Here is an 18,802-nt window from a genome sequence, read left to right on the forward strand (position 1 = left end):
CGGTACCGCCCACATCCTGGGGACGTCGGCAGCGCGCGACGTGCTTCGCCGGATAAATGCGGTGGCGCCGGTGGTAGGAGAGCTTCTGTCTTGAGCGCCAGGGCGTTCGGGCGTTTGTTGGCGTCAGGTACTGAGCCTGAGTCCGCCTCTGTACCTGCCTGTGCCATGGCGGACGAAGGGAAACCATACAACGGTTAGTGCGGGGCCTCGGGCCGGGAGGCGGCGCGGTGGGCCGGAGTGGGCGGCCCCGGCCTAGGCCGCAAGCCCGGGGGCGGGAGGCCGCGAGGAGCTCTGCGTTCATGGGCATTGGTGGCCGCGCGGGCAGGGGGCACGGGGCGCCGCGGGACCCGGGGGCTCCAGACTCGCTCAGATTCTGGCGTTGGAGGACCTGTGGCTCAGGGGTGGGGCGACAAGATTCCTTTGAACTTCGAGGGTGGTTGATGCCTGTCAATTCAGTTTGGCGGCCCGACTCTTCTTTTAAATGTGAGTCAGTAGTGCCTTGTTCGTGGGCTGGCTGCTCTGGTCCTCCGGTCAGGCGGTTTTGCAGCTTGCTCCTTAATGTTTACCAGTTTTCTAGCCCTAACAACTACCCTGACTTGTTAATTCGTCGTGGTGGTGAGGACAGTATGACAGCTGAGGTTTGACTCTTGAGTTGGCTGTGCTAACCCCAGCGAGTTAAGCGCTAAGGTCTTGTTTTCTACCTCTTTCATGTGTGTACCTGTCTTCCCAAGTTTGTGGTGTGTGTCAATGAGATCTTTTCTACCAAGGACCTGGAACACAGTGACTCAAAGTGGAGATTATTCAATGAACCTTAGTTGCACTGTTTCTTTATCTTACTCCTTTTCGCTAGGGTCACTTGGTTGAGGATCTTTGTTTTCAGGACGCTAGATATTAGGTAGATTTTTCTTGAAGTTATGAACCTTTTTGTGTTTGTGTGGTGCTGATTTATCCAGGGCCTGAAAAATCCTCAGCCCAGTGAACCTTTATTTTAATTAAAATATAATTATATGTTGGATAGTGGTGGCCCACGCCTTTGATTCCATCACTTGGGAGGCAGAGGCAGGCAGATCTCTAAGGGTTTTTTGTTTTGTTTTGTTTTCCCCGAGACAGTGTTTCAATGTAGCTTTGGATCCTGTCCTGGAACTGCCTCTTGTAGAATAGGCTGGCCTGGAACTCAGAGAGATCCTCCTGCCTTTGCCTCCAGAGCACTGGGATTAAAGGTGAGTGCCACCACCAACTGTCCAAATCTCTGTAAGTTCGAGACCAGCCTGGTCTACAAACTGAATTCCAGGACAGCTACACAGAGAAACCCTGTCTCAAAAAACCTCTGTGTGTGTGTGTGTGTGTGTGTGTGTGTGTGTGTTTTAACATGATCTCCTCCCTCCAATCACTTCCATGTCTTGCCCCTCCCCCAAATTCATACAACCTGCTGAGTCCATTTAGTGTTACTTTCATGTACTTGTTTTTTAAGGCTAACCATTTGGGTTGAATAACCATTTAGGGAGTCATTACTGGGAAAGGCTAATTATCCCTAATAGGGTCAGCCTTAGTACCCCAGGCTGGCCTCATAGTCTTTCTGTGCCTACTTCCCAAGTTTGGTGTTGTAACCATGTGCCACCATGCCTACCTCACACACTTATTTATTTTGTGCTGGGAGTTGAACACAAGGCCTTGCATTGTGCCTGGCAATCCCCTTCCACAGAGCTATAGTCCCATCCCATCCTTTTTTGATGTTATCTTTTTTAAGTTGCCCAGACTGACTTGAGGTTTCAAATTCTCCTGCCTCAGTCTCAGTCTGGTGATCTTTTTGTGTGTGTGAAGGATAGGTAAAGCACTTTATGTACTGAGCTGTACCCTCAGCCCTCCTTTTGTGTATGTGTCTAAACATATATACACACAAATACATACATGTAGACACAGAGAGAGAGACAGACTGACAGGGTCTTAGTCCCAGTCTGGCCTTGAACTCTACATATGAGAGAATGAACTTGAGCCTCTCTGATCATCTTGCATTAAAAACAGTGTACTACTATGCTTGGTTTTATTTACTTACCTTCTCTATCCCCTTTCTTTTTTAAATTTTGAGACAAAGTTTCAATGTGTAGCTCTGACTGTTGTTCTGGAACTCACTGTGTAGACCAGGCTGGCCTTGAAAACTCAAGAGATCTGCCTGCCTCTGTAACTCTTGGGATTAAAGTTGTAAGTCCCTATGTCCAGCTTACTTTCCTTTTTAAAGCAGGAGCTTAACTGATATGGAACTTGAAATCCTCCTGCTTCAAACACAGTTTGTATTAGAGAACACTCCAGGACCCTGATATGGAAATATCACCAGACTTATATCTATAAGTCCCTTGAGGTGCAGGGCATTTCTGCTCAAAGAAACTAGCATTTTTCAAATTCAGAGTAACAGTTTAAGAGCAAGGAGGTAGTGATTATTATTAGGGGGTTTTAAATAGGTCATATTTGTACTTTTTTTTGTTTTTTGCATTTGTATGTATGGCAAAAGATCGAAAATTTCAAAAAGTTTCCATGTATATTATTTGACTTTTATTTTAATAAATAAAGCTTGCCTGAAGTTCAGAGAGTAAAGCAGCCACACTGGTCAGCCTTACAGACCAGGCAGTGGTGACACACACCTTTAATCTCAGTAGCCACACTAGTTTGCCATAGAAACCAGTTGGTAGTGGTGCACACCTTTAATCCCAGCACCAGAGTGGAATATAAGACAAAAGGAGACAGCTCTCCGACACAGTCTCATTTAGAGATTTCTGGAGGCAAGATCACAATTTCAGACTGAGGTAAAGGTAAAAGCCACTGGCTGGGTATTTTGCTTTTCTGAACTTCAGGTTTAACCCCAATTTTTTTCTCTGATTTTTATTAATCATGCTACATTTCCAGGTGTCAGGTTACATTTCCATGTTTTTTGTTTTTGTTTGCATAAAGGAACTTGTTTCTGCTTAACTTTTTTATTTTTTTGACAATTTTATACATATACATAATGTGATATATTTATACACATATGTATATATACATAATTGTGATATATTCACCTTTTGTTACTATTTTAAGGATTTGTTTATTTTATTTTTCTGTATCTGGATATTTTGCTTGCATGTGTGTGTCTAGTGCGTGCAGAGCCCAGAAAAGGGTACTGGATTTCCTGGAACTAACTACAAAGGCTACTTCCATATAGACACCTGTGCCCTGGCCAGAGGAAAGAACTTTTTATAGGACATCAACATCAGGACCAAGTTATTGAAAAACTGTAGGGATACTGAATATTGAAGAGTCAAGAATGTACCTTGGGCTGGAGAGATGACTTTAGAGCTACTCTTCCAGAGGACCAGGTTTGATACCCAGTATCCACATGGCAGAGCACAGTTGTGAGAAGCTATGTGGGTACTAGGAACCAATTTTGGTTCCTCTAAAAGAACAGCAGGTACTCTAATTATTGAGCCATCTCTTCAGCCTCTTAACCCACTGATTTCGAAGGTTGTTCATATGAACTTGTAGAGAGAATTCCCACACCCACCATGCCTTTTTAAACTTTAATTTGTTTTAAGACAGGATCTCATGTAGCCTAGGTTGGGCTTAAATTTAATATGTAGGGGCAAATGATCTTGAATTCCTGATTTCCTGCCTCTACCTGGTATAATAAACATGGTCTACCATACCCAAATGGAAAATTCTCCTTTTGCTGTTGTTGTTTGTCTGTTTTGAAGCGATGCTAGGGATTAAACCCAGGTCCTTGAGTGTGCTAGGCAAGCACTCTACCACTGAGCAACATTTTTTTCCTTTTTGACTTTTTTTTTAATCCATATGAGTGTTTTGCCTGCTTGTATATCTGTATACCACGTGAGGGCCTGGCGTGGGGTGCCCAGGGCAGCCTCAGGAATGACATTATGGACAATTGAGCATGGCAGTGTGGGTGCTGGGAATCAAAGCTGGTCCTCTAGAAGACTGGCCAGTGCTCTTAAATGTGGTGCCTAGCCCAGTAGTCATCAGAGACTACTCCTCCAGCAGCTGGTGGAAGCAGGTGTAGGGACCCACACCCAAACATTAGGCAGAGCTCAAGGAACCCCATGGACGAGGGGGAGGAAGGATTGTAGGAGGCAGAGGAGTTGAGGATTCCACCAGAACACGGCCCATAGAATCAACTAAGCAGAGCTCATAGGGGCATGGAGACTGAAGCGTGATCATGAAGCCTGCATGGGTCTGTGCTAGGTCCTCTACGTGCATGTTGTGGTTGTTTAGATTTGGAGTTTTTGTGAGACTCCTAACAGTGGGAGATGGGGTGTTTCTGACTCTCTTGTCTGCTCTTAGGACCCTTTCCCTACTTCTGGGTTGCCTTGTCAAGTCTTTTTGTTTGTTTGTTTGTTTTGTTTTTCAAGAAGGCATTTCTCTGGTAGCTTTGGAGCCTGTCCTGGAACTACCTCTTGTAGACCAGGTTGGCCTTGAACTCCCAGAGATCCACCTGCCTCTGTCTCCCTAGTGCTGGGATTTAAAGGAGTGTGCTACCACTGCCCAGCACTTGCAAGTCTTAATATGAGGGTTTTATCTTGTCTTACTGTATCTTGTTATGCTGTTTGTTTAACATCACTGGAAGACCTGCTCATTTCTGGGGAGGAGGAAACTGGGAAGAGTGGAGGGGAGGGAAAGCTATGGTTGATATGTACTGTATGAGAAAAGAATAATTTTTTTTTTAAAAAAAAAAAAGTCATCTTGCCAGGTGGTTGGGGGTGCACTCAGGGAAGCAGAGGGAGGTGGATCTCTGAGTTCAAGGATAGTCAGGGCTACATAGAGAAGCCCTGTATCAAGAAACTAAACTAGGGGCTGGAGAGCTGGCTCAGAGGTTAAGAGCACTGACTACTCTTCCAGAGGTCCTGAGTTCAATTCCCAGCAACCACATGGTGGCTCACAGCCATCTATAATGAGACCTGGCGCCCCCTTCTGTCCTGCAGGCATACATGCAGGCAGAACACTGTATACATAATAAATAAGTTTTAAAGGGGGGCGGGGGAGGCAAAACAAAGAATGAGTCATCTTTCCAGCCCCTTGAGGTACATTACTGACCCTTTTATTTTTCAATAGCCCTGCAGTTTTCCAATAACTTGTTCTTGATGTTGACGTCCTACAGAAAGCTTTTTACTTTGTCTCGGGCATAGGTATGGAGGTAGTCTTTGTAGTCAGTATGTCTTTCTCAGGAGTACAGACAGTGGCTGCAGACCACAGATGTATTACCAATTTCTGTATCTGTTTCCGATCCCAGAGCATGATGACCGTGTTAGTTTCCCTCAAAGAAGAAAGAAAGGCCGGGGCCCTTTCCGATGGAAGTGTGAGGGGAACCGTCGGTCTGGAAGGGGTGGTTCTGGTATACGATCCTCCCGGTTTGAGGAAGATGATGGAGATGTGGCAATGAATGATCCCCAAGATGGCCCCCGAGTAAGATAGTAAGTGACTAATTGTTCTGCTTTAAATAGTGGCCCACTGAAATATAGTCCTATTCTTTCTTGTCTCACTTTGTAAAGCGGTACTTGATCAAACCAATTTAGTAGCTGTAGTCTTTTCGTTAGTAGGTCAGATTCATCTTTCCTAGTGTTTATGGAAATTTAATTCTGCTTCCCAACAGCAACCCTTATCCCAATCGGCCTAACCGTCAGGGGGATACTTGGCATGAGCGAGATCGAATTCATGTTACTGTAAGGAGAGACAAAGCTCATCCAGAGAGAGGAGGGGCTGGGACCAGCCAAGATGGGACCACCAAGAACTGGTTCAAGATTACAGTGAGTACCTTGGGAGAGTAGATGATTTGGGGAATGGGACTGGACTCTGTAAAGGTGTTTGGCACTCACCCCCAGCTCCTCAAATCCATGTAGTCCAGTGTTTACTCAACAATCAAGTATCACATTTATCCACCCTTTCCTCTTGGAATGAGTTTCTTAAGAACAGGGACAGGGGTGCTGGAGAGGTGGCTCAGAGGTTAAGAGCACTGGCTGCTCTTCCAGAGGTCCTGAGTTCAATTCCCAGCAACCACATGGTGGCGCAAAACCATCTGTAATGAGATCTGTCACCCTCTTCTGGCGTGCAGGCATACATGAAGGCAGAATGTTGTATACATAATAAATAAATAAATAAGTCTTTAACAACAACAACAAAAAAGAACAGGGACGGGGCTGGAGACATGGCTCAGAGGTTAAGAGCACTGGCTGCTCTTCCTAGAGGACCTGAGTTCAATTCCCAGCAACCACGTTGTGACTCACAACCATCTGTAATGAGATCCAATGCCCTTTTCTGGAATGCAGGCAGAACAGTGCTCACATAATAAATGAATGGATGAATGAATGAATGAATGAATCTTTTAAAAAAAAAGAACAGGGCTGGAGAGATGGCTCAGAGGTTAAGAGCACTGGCTGCTCTTCCAGAGGTCCTGAGTTCAATTCCCAGCAACCACACGGTGGCTCACAACCATCATCTATAGTGAAACCTGGTGCCCTCTTCTGGCCTGTAGGCATACATGAAGGCAAAACACTATATACATAATAAATAAATATAAATAAAACTTTAAAAAAAAGAACATGGCTAAAAGGGAGTTGAGGATAGGCACAATGGCAAGTGGAAGGGGAATCTGCTGAGTGTGCTCAGGAGGGTCAGGAGATAGAGAAACACTTAAGCTAAGAATGGCTTATGTGGCTGTGGAGTTTCTGTGGGGCAGGTAAAGCACATATCTTAGGATTTAGAATTAATACATTTGATGTGTGGCCATGTGGTCTCAGACATCTTGCCAAAAATAATAAGTATATGGAAAAGATTTTTAAGGAACTTTTTGTATCTCAAATGGAAACCTACATCTGGGTCTTTCTTTTTTACTTTTTTTTTTCCCCAGAATTTTCAAGACAGGGTTTCTCTGTAATAGCCCTGGCTGTCCTGGAAGTCACTTTGTAGACCAGGCTGGCCTCGAACACACAGATCCACCTGCCTCTGCCTTTTTAGTGCTGGGATTGAAGGCGTGTGACAACACGCCTAGTACATCTGATCCTTTCTCTAGGAGCAGGAGGCTGGTAGAGCCAGCCTCCTGTATATAAGCATGTGTCATGCCTTCTATCACTGAGCCTCATGCATGCCATGTTAAGTATGTCTTCTATCTTTGAGCTCCACTCTAGAGCTCTAGAAATCTTTTCAGTCTTGGCAGAAAATACAGAAGGAGAACTGAAATGTACTGTCCTTCTCTCTCACTTCCAGATTCCTTATGATAAAAATCTTTTCAGTCTTGGCGGAAAATACAGAAGGAGAACTGAAATGTACTGTCCTTCTCTCTCACTTCCAGATTCCTTATGGCAAAAAGTATGACAAAGCATGGCTCCTAAGCATGATTCAGAGCAAGTGCAGTGTCCCTTTCAACCCTGTTGAGGTAAGATGAAGTCAGGCTTGGGAAGCTGGCCAAAAGCCTGTGGACTCCAAATCTAATGTTCTTGTTTTTCCTTCTTCTAGTTTCACTATGAACACACACGGGCCCAGTTTTTTGTAGAAGATGCCAGTACTGCTTCTGCATTAAAGGCTGTCAACTGTAAGATTCACGATCGAGAAAACAGAAAGGTATGTTAGATAAAGGGCCAGGGGTGTGGGATAGGTTGATGCTGATGTACTGAGTAAAAAGTTCTGGGGACAGACTTATTTCACGTATATTCTTGCCTGTCTGTGTTCTCTTCAGATATCCATCATCATCAACGCCTCTGCTCCACCCCGCACCGTACAGCTTGAACTGAAGCCTGAACAAATAGAGCAGCTCAAGGTGAGTCCAGCGTAAGTGGTACAGCAGTCCTTAAATCTCCCTTGTTGAGCACTAAACCCTTTCTCTATTTTCTTTCCTCTAGCTGGTCATGAGCAAACGATATGATGGCTCCCAGCAAGCACTTGACCTCAAGGGCCTCCGCTTAGACCCAGGTATGGCTGACAGTAGTGGTCCTGACTAGATGGAGAGGGGGAGCAATCAGTCTTTATAACACTGAGGTTGGCAAGCCCTCTCAGACTTTTCTTTGTGTTTACTGAAGATTTGGTTGCCAACAATGTTGATGCTGTCCTAAACCGCAGAAACTGTATGATGGTCACCCTGCGGATCATTGAAGAGAACATTCCTGAGGTAAAGCAAAGTGGGATAAACAGGGTAGGGTGAGGGACCAGAGTTACCCTTGCTCTGTGTGTGGTAATACTTGTAAACTTTGTTCTGTTCACAGCTATTGTCTTTGAACTTGAGCAACAACAAACTATACAAGCTGGATGATATGTCCAGTATTGTACAGAAAGCGCCAAATCTAAAGACCTTAAATCTCTCTGGAAACCAAGTGAGGACCAAAAACATCATCTTGCTTTTATTTTTAATACTTAGTTGTTATAAGTGAGTGGAAGTCGGAGAACAACTTTTGGGAGTTGGTTCTCTTCTTCCACTGTGGGTTCTTGGGTTGGAACTTGGGTTGTGAGGCTTGTGCAGCAAGAACTTGTGCCCCACTGAGCCATCACACACTGACCCTGGCTGGCTTCATTGCTACAATGGTGGAGGGTGAGAAGAGTTTGGCTGACCATGGTGGGAGGCAAGAAAGACAACTTAGGTAGATTGGGAGTGTGGAGATCTAGCTGCTATCCTTACTAGGGTCTCTTTTTTCCCTTTTGCCTCCCCTTATCCTTCACAGTTGAAGTCTGAGCGGGAATTAGACAAAATAAAAGGGCTGAAGTTGGAAGAGCTGTGGCTTGACAGAAACCCCATGTGTGATAACTTCCGAGACCAGTCTACCTATATCAGGTCAGTTGTAGCCTCTGTCTCCCCTCCTGGGGACCTTCACCCCCTTGGAGGCTGAGCTAATGCACCCTGACCAGTGCCCGTCTACAGGAGAACATGCAGCCCTGAGCTGGAACCACCTGTCCTTTGGGAGGAGGATCACGTACTCCTTTCTGCCTCTCTGTGTCTCTCATCTTTGTCCCAGATCTCCTTTCTTTCCTTCTTGCCCACCTACTGTTCTCTGGCCTTTTTTCTTCCTTCTTGAACACAGCCTTTTCTAGATTCTGCCTATCTGTTGTTCCAGGAAGGACACCTCCTTTTCTGTTCTGATGTGGGGGTGTCATATATATGTCCCACCCATATGATTGTCTTCACCCAAAAGCCTAGTATACTCAGGGTGAAAAAGTCCTCACTAACTGGGACTACCTACTGAGGTAGACCTTTCCTTGTTTGTCCTTTGATGTTCCCTCTTGCCATTATGCCAAGAGGGACTCTTTCCATGATTGACTTATTCAAGGCTGTGGCCTGGTCTTTCCTGTTCGTGCTGAGGTTGATGCCTCTTGGAGGCTGCTACCATGCTATTGGTCTCTCTTGCCCAGTGCTGTGAGCTGGGCTCTTCTGGAGAAGAAACCTGGGCTCCCTAAGATGTGACCTAAGCCGGGGCCCCACCAGGAGGTGTGGGGATCCCAAGGCAGGTGCTGGGCGTGGAGGCCACAGGGGCATCTGCTACCAAGGAGACAAAGAAATGACCCTGTCAGGGGCATTGCCCCTTCCTCACTTGCATACCTCACATCAGCCTGTTTGGCCCCGGAGGATGGCTGGTTAGCCAGAGACGGGTAAGATTCCTCAGGGAAGGAACAACCTAAGACAGGCACAGTCGCAGAGGGGCCATCAGGAGAGAACTTGGGGGCCAACTGAGGTGGGGCATAGACCCTCACCCCCCCAACTCGACAGGAGCCTAAACCCTCATGTCTTCTGAGGGAGGTCTTCTGGCCCCATGGCTGCTTTACTTCCCACGCCTAGCTCAGACCTGGACCCAGGGAGCAGACAGAGACCTGGCCAACAGCAAGCGACTACAAGCCACTATAATAGGATTTGTTCTTCATTTCTACCTTGGAACCACAGGAAAGGGGCAGCTGAAGGAAAGGGCTGTATCAGAAGGTCTTTCTTTCTCCCTATCCCTTTCTTTTCTAAGTGCCTTTGCCTTCAGTTCTGTCTCTGTTGCTTTGCTTCCTCTCCTTATCTCCCCATGTCTTCCTGTCCTTGCCCTGCCCTGCCTACTTTCTCTTTTTCTCTTCTCCTTTCCCTTGGTCTCTTCTCTTGCCTTCTTTTCTCTTGAGCCCTGTCTTGCTCATCTCCCTGCCCCAACATCCTGTGCCATACTTGTGGTGTGTTCTGGTCTTGGCCAAGGCCAGACCTGGCAGAACTGGTGGATACCTGTTGAGGCAGCGGAGCCCCTGGGCTCCCACCCTATTCCCTCCTCCCGGGGCTGCACAGGTGAGTAGGTGGAAGGTAAGGGGGGCAAGGTGGGCAAGGCAGCCCTAGGCTTAAAGCTTGGGCTGAGTGTTCTTCCCGTGGCACTCGGGATCAGGTACTGAGAAGAGACAGCCAGCCTTCAAGGCAATCCAGAGGGGTACCCCTTGTGAGGAAGGGAATTGGGGTTCTTATCTATCTCCAAGTACAGATTGGGAAGGAGTGGGCGATGAGGATGGGATGGGCTGTTCCTCGGGTTTTTGGTGTATTTGCTCCTAGAGCAGCCCAGGAGGCATGATGACTCTGAAGCGTCACTTACTTCTGTCCCGTTCTTGACAGCGCCATTCGCGAACGATTTCCCAAGTTATTACGCCTGGTAAGTTTAACAGTTCATTCTCAGGCCTGATGGTGATGGTGCATGCCTTTAATCCCAACACCTGGGAGTCAGAGGTAGGACAGATCTCTGTGAATTCAAGTCTAGCCTGTTCTACAAGTGCTAGTTCCAGGACAGGCTCCAAAGTTACAGAGAAACAAAACAATTTGTTCTCTTCTAACAAGCACAACTGAGGTCTTGCCTCTGTTTTGTGACTCCCAGTGTGAATGAGTAGATCCCTTTTGAGAATATGCTAACAGTGGAAGCCATCATCCTAAAAAAGTTCACACCAGATTCCTGCACACTCTTTCTGCCGTTTTATGATTGACTTCTGACTCTGCTCTTAGCTCTTTTGTGTGCTAACAAATTAAGTCTTCTGCTTCACATGTTACATTCACTGTTTCCACAGGATGGCCACGAGTTACCCCCTCCAATTGCCTTTGATGTTGAAGCCCCCACAATGCTACCACCCTGCAAGGTCAGAATTGGGGATAGAATTATAAACTTGTGAGTGGAAAGCATACTGGTCCTGTCATCCTAATGTCTTGTTTGATTTCAGGGAAGCTATTTTGGAACAGAAAACTTAAAAAGTTTGGTCCTGCACTTCTTGCAGCAGTGAGTATCCCAGAGGCCCTTAGGGCTGGGGATAGTGACTGGCCTGTGCATAGCTCACTACTGTGTTGCTTTGGTTTTAGACACAACTCAGACTCTTCCTTTCACTTTCCTTACAGGTACTATGCAATTTATGACTCAGGAGACCGCCAGGGTCTCCTAGATGCTTACCATGATGGGGCCTGTTGCTCACTAAGCATTCCACCGAACTCTGTCCGGTGAGTGTCACATGTCAAAACCTAGAACCACAGGGTTTTTTGGTAGATACAGGCTACTCTTCTGACCACCACCATATTCCCCCCTATTTTCCAGAACCAACTTATCTGAATACTTCAAAGACAGCAGAAATGTGAAGAAGCTTAAAGATCCCAGTAAGTATATCGTGTGAGCAGTCAGAGTGAGAGACAATCAGAAGAGCTAGCCAGGGCAGACACATGTGCCCTAACTTTGGTTTCTCTTCCTTCTACTTGCAGCCCTGCGGTTCCGGCTGTTAAAGCATACACGTCTCAACGTTGTTGCCTTCCTCAATGAGTTACCCAAAACTCAACATGACATCAATTCCTTTGTGGTAGACATAAGTGCCCAAACAGTAAGCACATACTCTCCTGACAGAAGCCCAGAAGTGGGGTGGGGAATGGGTTTAGCACTCCTTGGGTGAGGAGGCCCAAGCTCTGGTTAGGAACCTTCTTTGCTTCAGGTGCTTTTTTCTCTTTCAGAGCACATTGCTGTGTTTTTCTGTCAATGGAGTCTTCAAGGAAGGTAAAAATCTTGAGTCCTGAACCTTTCTCCGATCCTTCGTTTCCCAGCTATCTTCTTAGCCCTTTTCTGCTCTGACCTTCCTACTTTACCCAAAGCATCTTGGATTGATCTTATCTCCTACCTGTCTTAGATGCAGTGGGACAAAAACCTAGGGACCAGAACAATGTAGATGGAAGAGTCAGACAGGTCTCCATTTCCATCCCTGTGTTTATTCTGTGGGTCTAGCAAAGTTACAGTACCTCAGAACCATTCTTTTCTTCTGTTTTGTTAGATGAGCTTCATAATACTCTTGCACAGTGGTGCTTTAGGAACTGAAATGACTTCAGATACCTTTGCCAAGCCACAGGATCAAGACTTTCAAAGTTGTTTCACTTTTTTTTTTTTTTTTTGGTTTTTCGAGACAGGGTTTCTCTGTGGTTTTGGAGCCTGTCCTGGAACTAGCTCTTGTAGACCAGGCTGGTCTTGAACTCACAGAGATCCTCCTGCCTCTGCCTCCCGAGTGCTGGGATTAAAGGCGTGCGCCACCACCGCCCGGCCAAAGTTGTTTCACTTACTTCCTGTTCCTGTCCTCCTTGATCTGTCCCTTCATTCCACCTCTGTTCTTCTGTGTCCTAATAACCATCCTTACCTGACCATGATGTGAGAACCTTTTGTACACATCAACATCAAGCTTGAGTGACTCTAAGGAGCCATTGCTGCTGTTCTCGTTGCAGTGGATGGGAAGTCTCGAGACTCTCTACGTGCTTTCACGAGAACATTCATTGCTGTTCCTGCCAGCAATTCAGGGTAAGTGCTCAGCTTATCACATTGGGCATCAGTCTCAGTCTCACACCAGCAGTGTGATAAGTGGAAAGAATTATTCCTCAGGGAGTTAGCAGAATTATAGAAAAGCAATAAATATGAAGTTCATGAAGCTTGAGTAACAACTATAATAATTCTAATGTGTTTGGGAGATAATCCTCCTAAATACCTAGTCTGTAGTCAAATGATGAAAGGTAACATTAGATGGGCACCATGTGTATTAACCAGATCTGAGAACAGAGACAATGTAGAAGTGAGAGGTTATTTGTCTTATTTATTTAAAATGTTCTTTGTCCCCAAGGTTATGTATTATAAATGATGAATTATTTGTGCGGAATGCCAGCCCTGAAGAAATCCAAAGAGCCTTCGCCATGCCTGCACCTGCACCCACACCTTCGTCCAGTCCAGTACCCACGCTCTCCCCAGAACAACAGGAAATGTTGCAAGCATTCTCTACCCAGTCTGGCATGAACCTCGAGTGGTCCCAGAAGTGAGTGCCGAGCATGGATAGGACCAAGAGGAAACAGCCAAAAAAGATTTCCACCAAGACTTCTGCATAAATTATAAAATTCCAAAGCAGTCGGGCAGTGGTGGCACACACCTTTAATCCCAGCACTTTTGGGAGCCAGAGGCAGGCGGATCTCTGTGAGTTTGAGGCCAGCCTGGTCTACAAGAGCTAGTTCCATGACAGGTTCCAAAGCTACAAAGAAACCCTGTCTTGGGGGGAAAAAAAAATTCCAAAGCACAAATTAAGAATGAATTGTTGCCCTTTCGCTTACATGTTGCTCAATTCTCCCCACAGTAAAATTAGGGATTAGGCCGGCGGTGGTGGCGCACGCTTTTAATCCCAGCACTCGGGAGGCAGAGGCAGGCGGATCTCTGTGAGTTCGAGCTAGTTCCAGGACAGGCTCCAAAGCCACAGAGAAACCCTGTCTTGAAAAAACAAAAAAAAAAAAAACAAAAACAAATAAAAAAATAAAATAAAATAAAATTAAGGATTAAACCTAGACTTCAGACTTCATATATGCTAGGCACTCTACCACCAAGCTAATTTCCCTGGCCACCTTTTTTGTTGAGACAGGGTTACACTATGTACTTGTCTGGCCTTGAACTCATAGATACCTGCCTGCGTCTTCTCCAGAATGATGTGGCTAAAAGCATGAGCTATTGCTACCCAGTCCTCTTTTTACTTGTCATTCAATTTGAGATAAGGTCTCATTAAGTTACCAGAGCTGTTCTTGAACTCTTACCAAGCCCTGGACTGCAGTAATCCTCATCATTTCAAGGGAGCTGGGACTAAAGGTACATACCTGGAGCAAGAGTCCTCTTATATATGGTTCTGCAACAGTTTTGTTTTGAGACAGGGTCTTGCTATGTGCTTTGGCTGCCTGAGAGTCACTGTGTAGCTCAGAATTGCCCCCGACTCAGTGATTCCCAGCTACTCCTGCCTCCTGAATGGTGGGATGGGATTAAAGGCCTGCACCATCTTGCCATCCTGCAACTTAGTTTTTAAATTATGTAAATCCTTCCATTCCAGTGTAAAATTTTGGTCATTTTTGTTAGACATTTTAATGTTTCATTTGTGTAAGTGGTGCAACAATGTATAAACTTAGTGAAAAACTTGGGTGAAGTTCTTCATGACATGGATTATAGAATGACATCTTCCCCCTTGAGTAGTCAGATTCTCACATGGCTTCCTATTCTAATCTCACTTCAGGTGCCTTCAAGACAATAACTGGGACTACACCAGATCTGCTCAGGCCTTCACTCATCTCAAGGTAGGGTATGGGAATTTTGTGGCTAGAACCAGGGATCTCTGAGCTTTTCAAAAGGGTCAAACGAAGGCTGGGTGTGGTGGGCTTGTCGTTAGTCCCAGCCCTTGGGAGGTAGAGGTAGCCAGATTGAAACTGAGGCCAGCCTGGTCTATATAGAGTTCCAGGACAGCAGGGTGTGGGATGGGGAGTGTCAAATGAGCTGGTGAGAAAGGAATCATCTGCCTCTACTTACCTGTTCTCTTTCTGCAGGCCAAGGGAGAGATTCCAGAAGTAGCGTTTATGAAATGATCACAGGAAAAGCCCCCTTGTAAATAGCCCTTGGATAATATTGTCTGGCTGTCATCTGCCGTCTCCTGTGCAGCACCGAGGCCAGCCTGTAACTGTGACTGAGGAGGGAGAGCTGCCTCATCCTCCTCACCTACCTTCTGGAAGACTTACAGAAGACTTCCGGAAGATTGAGCCTCATGGTGCCAGGAAGCCAAAGCTTACTTTGTAGAGCTGACACTAAACTACCCGAAGGACTTAGGTGCTCTGTGTACTTAACCCCAGATTCCCTTTACTTTTTAAGATAAAGAGTGATATTGTAGTTTGTGTCCTATTACTGGCTTGTTTTCCCTCGCTGCAGGAAGGGGTGGGAGAATGTGTCGTAACAGGAAGTCCCGCCCCGGGGACGGAAGTGCCGTGCTATGGCGGCACCTTGGTGGCGGGGTGTCCGCTGTCTGTTTTCCTTGCTGCGGTCCCAGCCTGTGTACCGGCATTTGCAAAATGAGGTCCCACGAGATGTGCTGCTCTTCCGAAATGAACGGGGTCGCTTCTTTGCCACCCTTGGACTATTCTGCGCCGGCCAGGGCATCTTCTGGACCTCTCTGGCTGTTGCAGCCTTGTCCCGACCTCTTATCCGAGGTCCTGCGGAGGCCCCCAACCAGGGCAACACCGACCTGCGCTCTGCACTCTGGCGCTACGGGCTAGCTGTTGGTTGCGGCACGATGGGTAAGGGCATGGGCATGGGCATGGGCTTCAGGTTGCCGTGGGGCTGTGAGCACAAAACTCAAGGGTTCCCAATCCTGGATGAGCGGAAATGTAAGCGGGATATCCAGTACAGTTGCGATGAAAGTCCGTGAATGCTTTGCTCTCCAACTCCCCACCTCCGCCCCACACACCATAAGCCAAAGTCTGTCCTTCCCTCTGGCCGTGAGCAGGCTACTGAAGCCACTGGCTCACTTTCTCCCTTTAACGACGAAGCTGGCCATCTATAAGAACGTCAGTATGGCTCAATTTGTAGAGTGCTCGCCTAAGGCATGAGGCCTTGGATTCAATCCCCAGCACTGCGTAAACTGTACATGGTGGCACCCAGATGTAATATTAGCATTTTGACAGTGGAGGGAGGAAGTTTTTCTGTATAACTCTGGCTGTCCTGGAACTCACGCTGAAGAACAGGCTGGCCTCGAACTCAGATCCTCCTGCCTCTGCCTTCTGAGTGCTCAGATTAAAGTTGTGCACTACTACTGCTTAACTTGTCTAAGTGATGGGTTTAGAATTAGAAACACAAAATTCTGTTAGAGCCATTACAGCAATGTGTTGCTCTAACAGGGGTCTGTATAAACCTTCTCCTGCAGGAACCTTGGTCCTGGGTGCTGGCCTTCTCTACTCTCTCCGATCTGTGCGTTCAGTCATGCTCCTTGCAGGAGGGCAGCAAGTGACACTCACCACTTATGCCCCCTTTGGCTTGGGGACCCGTTTCACAGTTCCCTTGAACCAGGTTTCCTGCATGGCCCACAGAGGTGAAGTTCCTGCCATGCTGCCTCTGAAAATTAAAGGCCGACGCTTCTACTTCCTTTTGGACAAAACTGGACACTTTCCCAACACTCAACTCTTTGACAACACTGTGGGTGCCTACCGGAGCCTGTGAAAAGTGGCTTACCCTTCTCAGATGAGGATGCAAACCCTCGAGATGAGACAACCAAGCCAGGGCAATGAAAAGGCACCCAGGATTCACTACTAGCCAATAAATCTGTCTTCTAAAGGGCCCGATAAGCCATCATTCTGTCTTCTCTCCCATCTATTTTCTTTCACATCAAGAATTCTATACCATGATGAAGAAAAGTAATATATATTATTTTGGTACAAAAAAAATTGTTAAGGTGAAAAGGTATGGCGGGGGGGGTCTATTCTAATGTTTCCCTCCTGGAGGGAAAACTGAGGCTCTCAGTATAAACAGGGCTGTATTTGAGACAAGAAATGTTGAAAGCTCTTGGGCATGGAGCTTCTGGCTGCAGAGTACATGCTGAACATTCTTCAGGAGCGAGATGGGTGGTGCCCAACAAGAGCAGCAGCCTCAGAGCTCCACTCTGGGTCACCCCTCTCTGGAGCCTGGGTGGCTTCAGACTTGCACTGCACGACCTGGAGCATCCAAACCAGACACCACAGTACCAGATTCACCCAAGAAGAGGTCTGTGAGAGAAAACAGGAATATGAGGAAGGACGCCATCTCCAGTACTCAATATCCTCTATTGAGAATCAGGTGACACACCCACGGATACTTGGAGCTTTTGGCTGAATTACAGCCAAGCACATATTACATGGAGAACACTCCATACTTGAGCTACAGGTATTTAGTCTTAGTATATCCCTTTGTCTCACTTCAGCATTTCGTAGGTTGGAGTAAAACTGCACAGCAGTTCCAGGGGGTGTCCATGAGATTTTCTGGGCGTCAGAGCAGCTGTGAGGATAGAGAGAGGGAAAACGCTCTAAGCACATTTGTGTTCTTAAAAGACCAAAGGATGGGGATAAAATGGGGACGTAAATGACTTGTCCCCTACAGAGGGAAGATAGTCCCTGCCAGGTTTCCCTCCCTCTCCCATTACCTAATTGTATGGTTCAAGGAGATGATGGAATTGCAGAGAGAACGGGTGCCAAATCGAAGTATACAGGCAGACACTAAGATGAGGAAGATGGCTATAGCTGAGATGGCCAAAGCAATTCGGAGCCCTATAGAACCTCTGAGGGAGAGAAAACAAGCTGTGAGGCTTAGCTGGAACTCATCTCACCTCAGCCCCTTGTCCTCAGTAGGGCAATCACCTGTGGGAATCCTCGATGCAGCTGCTGTACACCCAGAAGAGGAGAAGCAGAAGGCAGTAGAGGGCCAAAAGGCCTGAAACCACAGCTACAAAGGAGCAGAGGGAAGGGGCTGAGGGACTTGACAAGGCCAGAGAGGAGCCATTGAGGGCAGCCACACCATACAAGGGGCAGCTACCACCGAAGGAGCCCTGTGGAGAGAAAGCTGTTTAGTCCTTCGTTCCAGTTTAGTGTCCCAAGATGCAGGTTACTGCCAGATGTCAGGGCTAGTTCACAAATTAGGAGAAACGGGGAGACTGATGTAGATCTGCTGGTAACCAAGTCTGCAGGGCCCCAAAGGGATCAGAAAATTCAGTGGGTTCTAATGAACCCAAGAGAAGCTGGACAGTGGTGGCACACTTTAATCCCAGCACCAGGGAGGCAGAGGCAGGTAGATATTTCAGTTCGAGGCCGACTTGGTCTAGAGGGAGTGCCAGGATGGCCAGAGAAACCCTGGCCATAAGAAACCCTGTCTCAAAAAACAAAAACCCAAGAGAAAACACAAGTTGCAGCCTTCTTTGTGAGCAGAAATTCTGGAGTAAACCCTGACCTTGTGTGCCCTTAAGCAAGCAGCTCTCCTAGCCTGTAGTGTCCTAGACTCCTAGAGACTCAAAGTACTCTATTGCCAAGACTGCCCAGCAGTAGTAAATCTTAAATGTACGTAGGTATTTACGTTTCCTCATTTCACACACCTCGTTAGAATCATGTGGTACCTCGATCACCTCCTCTACACTACGCTTTTTTTGGGGGGGTGGGGGTGGCAAAACGTTTCTATTGGACAAATGCAAAGACGGCTTGTATATCTCAGTACCCAAGCAAGCTTATGCAGCAGTTTAACAACCGGCTCATCTTGGGCGGGAAGGAAACAACTTTGGGACTTCTCAGCCCCTAAGACCGGTGGAGCTACCGCGGCCAGTCCCGGACGTCGGCCTACTCCAACCCAAGGCTAGCCCGCCCCGCAGCCGCACCTGGGTCCTGGTCAGTGCCGCAGCCGCCACAGCCCCGCACAGGAAGGCGGCAGCGAATAGCGTGAGCTCAACGCGCTGCAACCAGCGCAGCGCCATGGTGCCTGGGCCACCAGGAAGCCAACCGCCCAAGCCCCGCCCACGAGCCCGGACACGTCAC

The 18,802-nt window shown here is 47.0% G+C and overlaps 3 protein-coding genes across 3 annotated transcripts; 2 read left to right on the plus strand and 1 right to left on the minus strand.

The window, feature by feature from the left end:
* Nucleotides 1-15,149, plus strand: Nxf1 (nuclear RNA export factor 1). Its single transcript, XM_075973415.1, has 21 exons — nucleotides 1-193; nucleotides 5,270-5,450; nucleotides 5,630-5,783; nucleotides 7,325-7,408; nucleotides 7,489-7,593; nucleotides 7,709-7,789; nucleotides 7,872-7,941; nucleotides 8,049-8,137; nucleotides 8,232-8,339; nucleotides 8,685-8,794; nucleotides 10,583-10,619; nucleotides 11,026-11,094; nucleotides 11,176-11,231; nucleotides 11,348-11,446; nucleotides 11,541-11,599; nucleotides 11,702-11,817; nucleotides 11,945-11,987; nucleotides 12,701-12,773; nucleotides 13,090-13,278; nucleotides 14,506-14,566; nucleotides 14,813-15,149. The coding sequence occupies exons 1-21, from the start codon at nucleotides 166-168 to the stop codon at nucleotides 14,849-14,851; spliced, it is 1,851 nt and encodes a 616-aa protein (XP_075829530.1). The 5' UTR covers nucleotides 1-165; the 3' UTR covers nucleotides 14,852-15,149.
* A 100-nt stretch (nucleotides 15,150-15,249) lies between these two features.
* On the plus strand, nucleotides 15,250-16,604 carry Tmem223 (transmembrane protein 223). The gene is made up of 2 exons (XM_075973419.1): nucleotides 15,250-15,553; nucleotides 16,180-16,604. Exons 1-2 carry the CDS (start codon nucleotides 15,250-15,252, stop codon nucleotides 16,470-16,472), a joined length of 597 nt encoding a protein of 198 aa, XP_075829534.1. The 3' UTR covers nucleotides 16,473-16,604.
* A 53-nt stretch (nucleotides 16,605-16,657) lies between these two features.
* On the minus strand, nucleotides 16,658-18,799 carry Tmem179b (transmembrane protein 179B). Its single transcript, XM_075973418.1, has 5 exons — nucleotides 18,646-18,799; nucleotides 17,642-17,829; nucleotides 17,428-17,562; nucleotides 17,204-17,282; nucleotides 16,658-17,014 (listed from the first exon to the last, which is right to left on the minus strand). The coding sequence occupies exons 1-5, from the start codon at nucleotides 18,739-18,741 to the stop codon at nucleotides 16,859-16,861; spliced, it is 654 nt and encodes a 217-aa protein (XP_075829533.1). The 5' UTR covers nucleotides 18,742-18,799; the 3' UTR covers nucleotides 16,658-16,858.
* Nucleotides 18,800-18,802: the final 3 nt, after the last annotated feature.

Source organism: Microtus pennsylvanicus, chromosome 5 (genome assembly GCF_037038515.1).
Source record: "Microtus pennsylvanicus isolate mMicPen1 chromosome 5, mMicPen1.hap1, whole genome shotgun sequence".
Lineage (NCBI taxonomy): Eukaryota > Metazoa > Chordata > Mammalia > Rodentia > Cricetidae > Microtus > Microtus pennsylvanicus.

Bases quoted from the DNA above. Each gene is read 5' to 3' on its own strand.
- Tmem179b (XM_075973418.1), bottom strand. From the start codon at position 18,741: ATGGCGCTGCGCTGGTTGCAGCGCGTTGAGCTCACGCTATTCGCTGCC. The intron at 17,563-17,641 runs GTGATTGCCCTA...TCTCTCCCTCAG, and splicing joins TGCATCGAGGATTCCCACAG to AGGTTCTATAGGGCTCCGAA. The intron at 17,283-17,427 runs GTAATGGGAGAG...CTATCCTCACAG, and splicing joins TCCTTGAACCATACAATTAG to CTGCTCTGACGCCCAGAAAA.
- Tmem223 (XM_075973419.1), top strand. From the start codon at position 15,250: ATGGCGGCACCTTGGTGGCGGGGTGTCCGCTGTCTGTTTTCCTTGCTG. The intron at 15,554-16,179 runs GTAAGGGCATGG...CTTCTCCTGCAG, and splicing joins TGTTGGTTGCGGCACGATGG to GAACCTTGGTCCTGGGTGCT.
- Nxf1 (XM_075973415.1), top strand. From the start codon at position 166: ATGGCGGACGAAGGGAAACCATACAACG. The intron at 12,774-13,089 runs GTAAGTGCTCAG...TTTGTCCCCAAG, and splicing joins GTTCCTGCCAGCAATTCAGG to GTTATGTATTATAAATGATG. The intron at 13,279-14,505 runs GTGAGTGCCGAG...ATCTCACTTCAG, and splicing joins AACCTCGAGTGGTCCCAGAA to GTGCCTTCAAGACAATAACT.